At 32.2% G+C, this 9,652-nt stretch overlaps 2 protein-coding genes across 2 annotated transcripts; one reads left to right on the top strand and one right to left on the bottom strand.

Moving 5' to 3' along the window:
- Positions 1-613: 613 nt before the first annotated feature.
- LOC126974001 (vacuolar protein sorting-associated protein 37B) lies at positions 614-3,675 on the top strand. Its single transcript, XM_050821358.1, has 3 exons — positions 614-948; positions 1,082-1,253; positions 2,851-3,675. The coding sequence occupies exons 1-3, from the start codon at positions 829-831 to the stop codon at positions 3,198-3,200; spliced, it is 642 nt and encodes a 213-aa protein (XP_050677315.1). The 5' UTR covers positions 614-828; the 3' UTR covers positions 3,201-3,675.
- LOC126974004 (dnaJ homolog subfamily C member 30, mitochondrial) lies at positions 3,633-5,442 on the bottom strand. Its single transcript, XM_050821363.1, has 4 exons — positions 5,059-5,442; positions 4,863-4,950; positions 4,641-4,791; positions 3,633-3,969 (listed from the first exon to the last, which is right to left on the bottom strand). Exons 1-4 carry the CDS (start codon positions 5,248-5,250, stop codon positions 3,741-3,743), a joined length of 660 nt encoding a protein of 219 aa, XP_050677320.1. The 5' UTR covers positions 5,251-5,442; the 3' UTR covers positions 3,633-3,740.
- Positions 5,443-9,652: the final 4,210 nt, after the last annotated feature.

Here is a 9,652-nt window from a genome sequence, read left to right as displayed (position 1 = left end):
GTCTTTCAGGGTGCTTTGCACCTGTGATTGAGCCTGGGGAGGTACTGCCCGCCTGGGGCCACTGAAGGTGGCCGGGGCGGGGCGGGAGTAGACATTGAATGCCTGAGAGGGAGGGGCTGATTGTCTCCATGAGGTGGAGAGTTGGGGCCCGACTGTTTTATTCCTCATATGAGGAAAATGGGATTGGGTGTTAGAGGCCAGAGGTGGCCTTTGTTTTGGCGGCCTGGAAGTCTGCTTATTAGCAGCCTTCGGGGCGGAACGAGGGGCACAAGGGCATCCGCGATAATTCGCGGTATGGCCCTCCTGCCCGCAGAGCACGCATGCGGGAGGTGCTGTGTCGATCGCGCGGGCTGTATTTATAGGACCCGGCGCACGTGCTACTGCACGTGTTTTGAAATGCGGCCGTATTTATGGGGCTCGGTGCACGTACACGTGTTTTCAATTTGTGTTGTAGTATTTGCGCCGATAAATATTTTTTACAAAAAAAATAAGCGGTGTCGTTTTTTGGTTCCTTTCGTCCATCTGGACAGGTATAAGCGGCGTCGATTATTAAGTCTTTCATCACATCAATAAATCTTGTCAGTTGTCAGTCGTCGAGCTGTCAAAAAACCATTATGGAGTATGGACATGTAAAATAAAATGGACAAAGAAGTTGTTTATTTTAGTAATATAATTATTATTACAAAAATTGATTGCACGGGAAAAGGGCTGTAAAACTTAAAATTTTAAATAAAAAAAGAAACACATAAATTGATTGTGAGATTAATTATTATATCACAACTACTTATAAACGTACCGTAACTCGTAAGATAAAAAGGAAATACAAAAATGATACAGCCAGATTTTCCCTCGGCAATGGGTCTTTTAGCCCATCTCAACTCGGATGAACTAAAAGAAATGCTGAACGACGACGCTAAGTTTGATTTAGTTCTTAAAGACGTTAAACAAGTAAGTTACTGATAATTATCAAGTATGATATTTCTCAATTTCCCTTTTCGACTATCAAACTTTAGTTTCTTGCGTTGCAATGCCTAGAGCGTTTTTTAATAATGATAAACAGCTATCAATATTTTATCCACAGGTGAAAGATTGGGAAACTGAAAAAGAAATGATCATTGCTAGCAATAGATCACTAGCTGAATACAATTTGAGTAAAGAACCTGAACTGGAAAAGATAAAAAGTGAAATTCAACAAGAATCAGAAGTAGGTGAAAGTCTATGCAGCCACATTCAAGAACTGCTCAATGAATATAGTGAGTCTACATACCAATTTTTTTATTCAAGAAATAGAAATGACAGGGATACAGCTTTTAAAACCCTTAATGGACATGCAATTATTTCAGTGTAGTAAGAGATGATGTTGTGATCTCTAACCAAGAGACACCTATACAGTTTTGTGCACATCTCATCCTCAAACATAAATTCTGTGTGAAAATGTCTTCCAATAACATTATCTTACTATAATATATGTGAATGTTTCAAGTGGGTGTGGATGGTCAAATCCAGAACTATGAGCAATAGAGCTAAGTACTGGAAGGAGTCTCAGTTTTTGATAGAATCTAAAACTGCATTATTAATTTTGTTGATAAATCAATATTGAACCCATTTATATGAATAAAGCAACCATTTGATAGAGTCGCGAGAGAATAGGGGTCAAAGCTAGATAGTAATGACTCACAACAAACATAAGTAAAATGTTGCTTTCTTATAAACTGTTCAAAAACTAAAATATTTTGTTAAGTTATTGTTACTTACACACACCTATAACTTCACAACATTAAAATTTTTACTATCCCTTCAGGGCATTAGAACTTTGGATGCATAAAGTGACACACTTTCACAAGTTAAAGAATAAAGTTATGTGTCATGTTAGTTATGATGTCAATAATTTAGACTGTTCCGCCTGAAGCATCTTTGAGTATTTTTGCTATTCCTCATAATTCATATTTGGTCATTTGAAAAAAAAAACCAAAAAACTAGCAATCAAAGATACAATTAATAACTCAGACAGTAAAATTAAGACAGTACGGAACATTGTTAATCTTGAATCAGATAGTGTTATTACTGAATAGAATCATACCATTATTTAAGACAGGAAGCCACTGATGATACCAAATTATAGCAATTTTCCCAGTGTTTAGTACAATCTATGAAAAATGAATACTATGTCAACTGCTTTCACACTTTACAATACATTAGTAGATTTCTAGTAAGTAATGTTGTTAAGATAAAAATGGATGATGAAATCACACTTGTTAAATATGTGTTCGACTCTTAGGGGAACTCACTTGATGGAACCACTATTTTCTATAATTATCAAGAGTAAGTTTTGTGGTCTTTGTCATAAAGAGAGAATGTTGCTCATTTAGGTTTATTTGTTGATGGAACAACAATTTTGTATAAAATGAAATGGTAAGACAATATGGTGGATAGAGAAATGGTTAATAATACTATGTTAATAGTATTAAATTGGTAACAAATAAGTAACCTTTTATAGTAGATATGAACTACCAAATGTGCAACAAAGAGGTTAACATAATGCCTGTTTTCAAAACTGGATTTTGTAGATTCAACTGTTTTCTTGGCATTACATTGAGTTCTGCAGCTCTTGCTGTTATAAAGATAAGACAGTAGATGATGATGATAATGCAGCTTGTTTGTTCATAGTATTATTTTTGTGCTCCCAAAAGAGGGCTATTAGAACAATTTACAATATGCACCCAAGATATTTGTTTTAGGGAGCATTCTGCATCAGATTTCCGAATATTACTTGTTCTAAATTTACTTTATCATGCAGCTTACTTTGAATCATTCCTCAGCTCTTTACATCATTTAATATTTTTTGTACAGAAACAAAGTCTGCTGGGATATCTCCTGATACTACACTGGCATTACTACAAACAGCTTCAGCAGAAACTGAAGAGCAATCAGAGAATATAGCACAGGACTTTCTCTCAGGCAAAATTGATGTAGATAAATTCCTGGAAGAGTTTGAACCAATACGAAAGATAATGCACTTACGAAAATTCAAAGCAGAGAAGATGAGTGATTTATTAAGAAGTGGAGGACAGAATATGTATGGGAATGGATTCTCAAAACCATATCTACCCTATCCCAGTTACAATGCTCCACAAAATGTACCTTATCCAGTAGGCCCATTAAATATGCCTATGCCTGGCATGTATGGAAACCACTTCTAAATGTTATACTTATAGATTATTTATTGGTGTCACAATGAGGATGTCAGTTCCATTAGGCCATTATCATAATTTAATGTGATATCATGATATGATGCCATATTTTATTCCTTTTACTAAGAAATAGTTCAGTTTGGGAGTGTTGTCAATGGTTGGACATTGTTTCATTAAGAATTTTCATTAGTAGATCATAAAAATAAAAATCCACTTACCAATGGTGCTTCAAAAATATAGAAAAACAATCACAGTGTTTAATTTTTAAAAAAATTGATTGAATAGTAGACATTAGTTACATCTTACATTATTTGACTTATTTTGGAGTTGTTATACAATTAATATAGTATAAGGTACTTTTACATCTTAATTTTCAAAATGCACTATTGTATTTATCTTATAGTTTTTAACTTTTATTTTATTCAGTTACAAATTAAACCATAATATGTTAACATTTTATTAAAATAAATATAATTTTTCTACATTTATAACAATTTATTTACAACTACTTTAAACTTGATTACTTTACAATTGGCAGATGTCAAGATCTCAACTATCTTTGCTCCCAGAGTGTCTATGAGATATTTTATTTCTATCATACTCGGGTTTCCCAAACACGGTTAGTGTTAGGAAAAGAAAGGTGATAGTACAAATAACAAACATTGTTGCCTCCTGACGAATTGAATCATGTTTTATTTTTCTGTTCTCTTCCTTTGTTTTTACTGCTCTTTTAGCTTGTTCATTCTTCTTTAAGATATTGCCATAGTGTTCTTTTGACCTGTCATAATATAAATAAAATATAATATAATTATTCTACACAACAATGAAAGTGTATGCATACATTAGCACCAAATATTTAATTTATTTATATGGTTGTCTAAAGTTTTTAGGAAGATGTGAGTTTCCCCAACAGTCAATCCTATTAAAGGCTGGAAAATATATTCTTTCAACTGAGCCAAAGGACAACATTATACCCATCTTTTACATTAAGGTTATCCTTACCATTTACACATTTTACATTATAAAAGTTCTACTGGTCAATTTAAGTTTAAAGTTTATAAAAAGTGATTAAAAAAGAGCACTTGACAAATTAGGCATTCATTTTATTTTTCTAGTTCTACTCGACATGTGAAAGCCCCTTTAGGAACTGATGTAGCTTCATGACATTTACCGCATGTTGTTGCAATATAATATTATGTTATTGTCACTGTCTATGGCAAATTAACATATTTGTTTACTATACTACTAATATAATTTCGTGTATAACATCAATCGCAACCCTATACACACCTGTGAAGGTTGTTTGAATTCAATCATTTCACATTAAGCCAGAGTGAGATGGTCTTCTGACCTGATTAATGTAATACAATATGCCTAAAGCCTTTCTGTGGACATTATGAGCTGACAACCGCCAATTAAAATTTAAATAAAATGCTTCACAGTACAGACCATGTGTCAAAATCATAAATGGGTGTCCTCCCATCTATAGTAGGGACATGTCTTGAAACACGTGATTTGTAGAACTTTAACGTTGGATCAGTAGGCTCTGGATCTGGCTTGTAGTCCATCCTTGTTGTATTTTCTTTACCAACCAGTAGCCCTTTAAAATAAAAATAATACAAGGTAATTTTTATTTGTATTCAATTCTTTTATATGATTTTACTCCTTTACCTTTGTCATATAATCTTTTTAGGCCTATATTTCCTAGGACTTTGTATGCTTCTGTGATGGCTCTAAACTTTTTATCAGTTTCCTCATCCTAAAGTTAAAATAAAATACAGATTACTATTATATATTATACATTACATTATATACGATATTGATACATTTAGATTAGAAGCTTAGATTATTAAGTGTTATTAATCACCTTGGATATGTCTGGGTGATATAACTTTGACAATTTATAATAGGCTGATTTGATTTCGTTTTGATTCGCTTTGGGCGTAATTCCAAGAACATCATAGTGGTTTGCACAGGCTCGTGCCGTCGTACCAAGGGCACGAAAGGCTGTGCTTACAGCTAACCTTGGATTATTTTGGATTAATATGTAACTCATCATTGTAACATTCTACCTTTTTTTTTTACATTGTAGCCTATTTATAAATTCCGAGAATCTTGTGTTTTATTGTCAAGCAGTCGCCAATGCAATGGTTGTAAAATTATTAATGTTTAACATACTATTACTAAAATACTAAACAATAGTGATTTACATTTTATATAAAATTCTTTGACTCTTGTATTTCTTGATTGTGTCAAATGTCAATAAGTCACTAATCACTTCACACTCAATTGTCAAAAGAATAAATAAAAACGTATTTTTTTTTAAATAATCTTCAAGAAAGACAAAGTCACGTCATATCTACAAATACTAGAATAGAACTGGTAATAGAAGGTTTTATGCATAATCTAAGAAAATATTAGACTATAGGACAGCCTAAAGCTTGTCAATTGTCATAAGCACACGCGGCCTCCGGTGGCGGCCGGGGTACCATATTGGGCTTGTTTTGTTTTTGTAGTACCGAAGTTTATAGAACTATTCAAATCTACGCGGCCTGAGACATTATGAGAGCCGTTTTGATTAATGCTGCTAATTCGTTAATCACAAGTAGCTATCGTTTCTCGGTTGAAAAAATTCGTTGGTCTGATCTTATATACCCGGAAAATTATTTTTAAATAGGTTTCAGATAGTATTGATAATGATCAAGGAAAGAGTAAGAAAATTTGTGGAAACACTTAAGACTAATAATTATTGAGGATGATAGTGCAGTCACTACTGAAAAAGCCTATAATATATTTAAAAAAAAAGATGTGGTGTTCAATTTATTGTAGGTTTTCTTGATTTTTCTCTTAAATTTTGCAGATTACTTTTTATTTAAGTACAGGAAAGTATTTAGGAAATTCGGTATTTTAGGAAATAATAAATTACGTAAAATAAAAAAAAAATGTAATCCAAATTATCAATAAAAATAACAAAATATGTCTTTATTTTTGTTTGACAACATAAAATTACATAGAAATAGGTATTATACACTACTCGCTTGTGTATACGAATGTCGCCCTGCGCACGTCTTATTTAACGGTTTTATTCCACGGACTTTTTCTTACGGTTTTACTATCACATGTTTTTCAGTTCGGTCCCGCAGCAAAATCCCTATCTCCTCCAAGCCTGCCAAAACTTCGTTCCAATATCAAACATGACAGATATTACTTACTAGTTACTGATAACCTTGCTGACAACATAGGATTAATAATAATTAATTTACAAAATGTTTCTCAAAATGATAATTATTTTTATAAAGTAACCAATGATAAACTATATTTTTATTAATTTAATTAACAAATTTGTATTTGTTTACTAAATTATATTTGTATGTAAAAGTCCATCAACCAACGTCGTGATCAGAAAAATCTCTGATGATCTGAAGTAAATGGCATATTATAGTTCTGCTGGATCAGGATTTTTCCTAATGCACTGTTGGTATTTAGCACAAAATCAAAAATGGCAGATTATCATGATGACATAAATAGAAGTAATATCATGAAATAGTTACATGAAAAATTATAATTACGCAATTTTAAAAATCCCGGTGTCATAGTAAGTAGTAGTATAACTTGCTGAAAATAATATATGCTTTACTAAGGCTGAACTACTATTCCTTGTTAAAGACAATTACCCTGCACCTTTGTATGAAGCAGATGAACTGTTAAAACAGTATGGTCATAAAGTGGCAAAGTTATTTAGCAGTGGACAGCGCAAAAATAGAGCAGTTAATAAATGACTGTTTATCAGATGTTACTCCAGAATACTGTAAAAAGTATACAGTCCACGTAATAAATGAAGAAAATAAATATAAAGAGAGAGATATGATATCAGATATTGCATTGAAACCATTTATATGCAGCTTGGAAGACAATTTTTATAAAGTTTAATTTTTATAATTTCCTTCTTTATTTAAAAACATATTATCAATTATTTAAAATCATATATAGCAAAATGGCATACAACCTCGCACTGCGTTTGGCATTTTGCTTAATTTTATTGCAGTATTATCATGGATTTCTGGCGAGCAACATGTGTTGCGGCTTTGGTTTTCCATAAGAAAACGTAAATCAGCATCGATCAAAGACATTTGAAAGAATATTTTTACAAAATGTACAACGGTAGCATCCCGATGAGTTTATTTACTACAGAATGACCATTGGTACTTTTATAAATTATTACAATCTGTGGGCCAGTTTCTACAATATAGCACTGGATGTCGTAAGGCAATATCACCTAAAAGTTCTATCCTCTGCGCTCGCCCAGTCGAGCCTGAATAGAAACCGAATGCGGTTAACCGCTGTGCGTGCGCCACCATACTAATACTATGGGGCACAAAAAAACGCTTTTACAAACCGCGATCAAAATGTAGCAAGTTGCGTTTTTAAAATCAGTGATCAGTCACTGAAAAAAGTAGCTAATGCGTGCGCTTGTATAGAAAGCTATGTGTTAAATTTTTTTGCGTTTTCAGACTTACGTTTAAAAGCATGCGGTAAATCGTGGTGCGTGCTAAGCCTAGATCAATTAATTCGTTTTTTTTTACGACTGAATGTTGACGATGCAGCCACGTCAAGGCGGAGAGATTTTTATTTTTTTAGCTGATTGAAGTACTGAAAGAAAATTTGAAATTTCGTGAAATCCTTGGTGCTATTTTATTTAATAATATTATGCGTAATTGTCAATGTGGCATATGTCGTTGTCAGATGAAATTCTAGCCACTTGTTGGTAGACCGTAGTAGGTAGGTAGGTAGAGTGCGTTCACAGTTATTTTACCTCTAGCCGTTAGGTTACCTAACCTGAGCGTTATATTGCCATATTTAGTTTCTATTACTCCCTCAAACAACAAGTTAAATTTTACGGTATTGATGATATTTTTTTCTTACAATATAATTTAACGTAAAGTTTGTAATAAGATCTTTTGTTATTGGGATGGTTGAACGCATTTAAATTTATATTTGGATTCATTACAGAAATTTGCTAACCAAATTTTAATTTTTGTTATTCAAAGGTTAATTTTCAATACTAATTACATCAGTGTGATATATTTATTATTATAGTCTGTTTTTCCTAACTTCCTAATAAATGTGGCCTACAGAGAACCAGCTCGTACCGAGAGATAATTCTTACAGATGGGAATCATCGTACGCATGAACGATTGAACTTAATAGTTTTTATGCAGGGGATGAATAGTATCTGGTAGAAGAGTAGAAATAATACGACAAGTTATTTTAATAGTTTTATTATTCGGATTCCGATGATAAAAAATATATCTATCTTATAATATTATTTATACCTATCTTATTATATTAATTTCCGTTTGCTTTGTTACTTAATGTAAGACTATACCTTTATATAAAAAAACAATTAAGTGATCGGGAGATTTCCGTCAGGAGCAAAGTTCGTTATTCCAATTTAGAAACTGTTCAGTAAGATACGAAATAATAATAATTACAATATGAAAATAACTCAAAAAATATGTGTAAGCTTATCAAAAGTATTTAACTAGTAACAAAGAATTACCAACCCATTTATGAGTACTTTGTATCTTAAAAAAGCATGTTTAGTGTATTAATTGTAAGCTGTCATTTGTTATTGTATTAGTTAGTTACACAGTAATAACCACAATATATTTATCTGGGTAATTATCTTAATCGGAAATAAAGTAATCTATTTGCGTTTTAGGCTACCTGTCATTCATAGCTATCAAATGTTTTTCACGTTATTTCACTTTCTCACAAGAAATAGTGAAATAGAGTTTAGCACAACATTTTTTCGTAGGTAGGTATAATTTTCCATAATGTAGTCCGACCTACACGAAAATTTATATAAATTTTTAACTCTGCGTTTAGAGTTTCCCCAAAGTCGGTACCTCCTTTCTGACGGTATACATTTCAAGTATTTTATTTCGAACTGCACACAGATCAAAATCATCCAAAATAAATTTATTTATTGGATGCGTTTTTTTCTGGGCGTAGAAATGTTAAGAAAAGCAACTTCGCCTTCATTGTTATGGTGCTTACGGTTTTTTCAGATATTCCTGAAACAGGAAAAAAGTCTTATTTAATAAAGCCTATTTTATTTTAAATTAAAAATTGCTGTGTATATAATATGTAGACATGTATTTCTTACCAATAATGTTCAAACTCAAATATTTTTATTCAAAATAGGATTTATAATCACTTATTGAACGTCAAAATCTACCACCCATTCAAAAGAGACTGCCTCAGACCTGAAAAGAATGGGCGCAAGAAACTCAGCGGGCTTTTTTTTTTAATATAAAATATGGATTACAATGTAATATCGTACAATAAACATTTATAATTAAAGAGCCTGAGGGTGTTCGCTTTATTCCCAGTCCGTGGTGTCATTAAGAAAATCGTTTATGCTATAATAACCTTTCCCACACAAACGTTTTTTAACA

The sequence above is a fragment of the Leptidea sinapis genome, chromosome 31 (assembly GCF_905404315.1).
Source record: "Leptidea sinapis chromosome 31, ilLepSina1.1, whole genome shotgun sequence".
NCBI classification, from domain to species: Eukaryota; Metazoa; Arthropoda; class Insecta; order Lepidoptera; family Pieridae; genus Leptidea; species Leptidea sinapis.
This window is presented reverse-complemented; position numbering and strand designations above follow the sequence as displayed.

What these genes read in the sequence shown, in the direction of transcription:
- LOC126974001 (XM_050821358.1), top strand. Translation starts at nt 829, where the DNA reads ATGATACAGCCAGATTTTCCCTCGGCAATGGGTCTTTTAGCCCATCTC. An exon ending in TTCTTAAAGACGTTAAACAA is followed by an intron (nt 949 to 1,081) that starts GTAAGTTACTGA and finishes TTTTATCCACAG; the next exon opens with GTGAAAGATTGGGAAACTGA. An exon ending in AGAACTGCTCAATGAATATA is followed by an intron (nt 1,254 to 2,850) that starts GTGAGTCTACAT and finishes TTTTTTGTACAG; the next exon opens with AAACAAAGTCTGCTGGGATA.
- LOC126974004 (XM_050821363.1), bottom strand. Translation starts at nt 5,250, where the DNA reads ATGATGAGTTACATATTAATCCAAAATAATCCAAGGTTAGCTGTAAGC. An exon ending in ATCACCCAGACATATCCAAG is followed by an intron (nt 4,951 to 5,058) that starts GTGATTAATAAC and finishes TTTTAACTTTAG; the next exon opens with GATGAGGAAACTGATAAAAA. An exon ending in AAAAAGATTATATGACAAAG is followed by an intron (nt 4,792 to 4,862) that starts GTAAAGGAGTAA and finishes TTTATTTTAAAG; the next exon opens with GGCTACTGGTTGGTAAAGAA.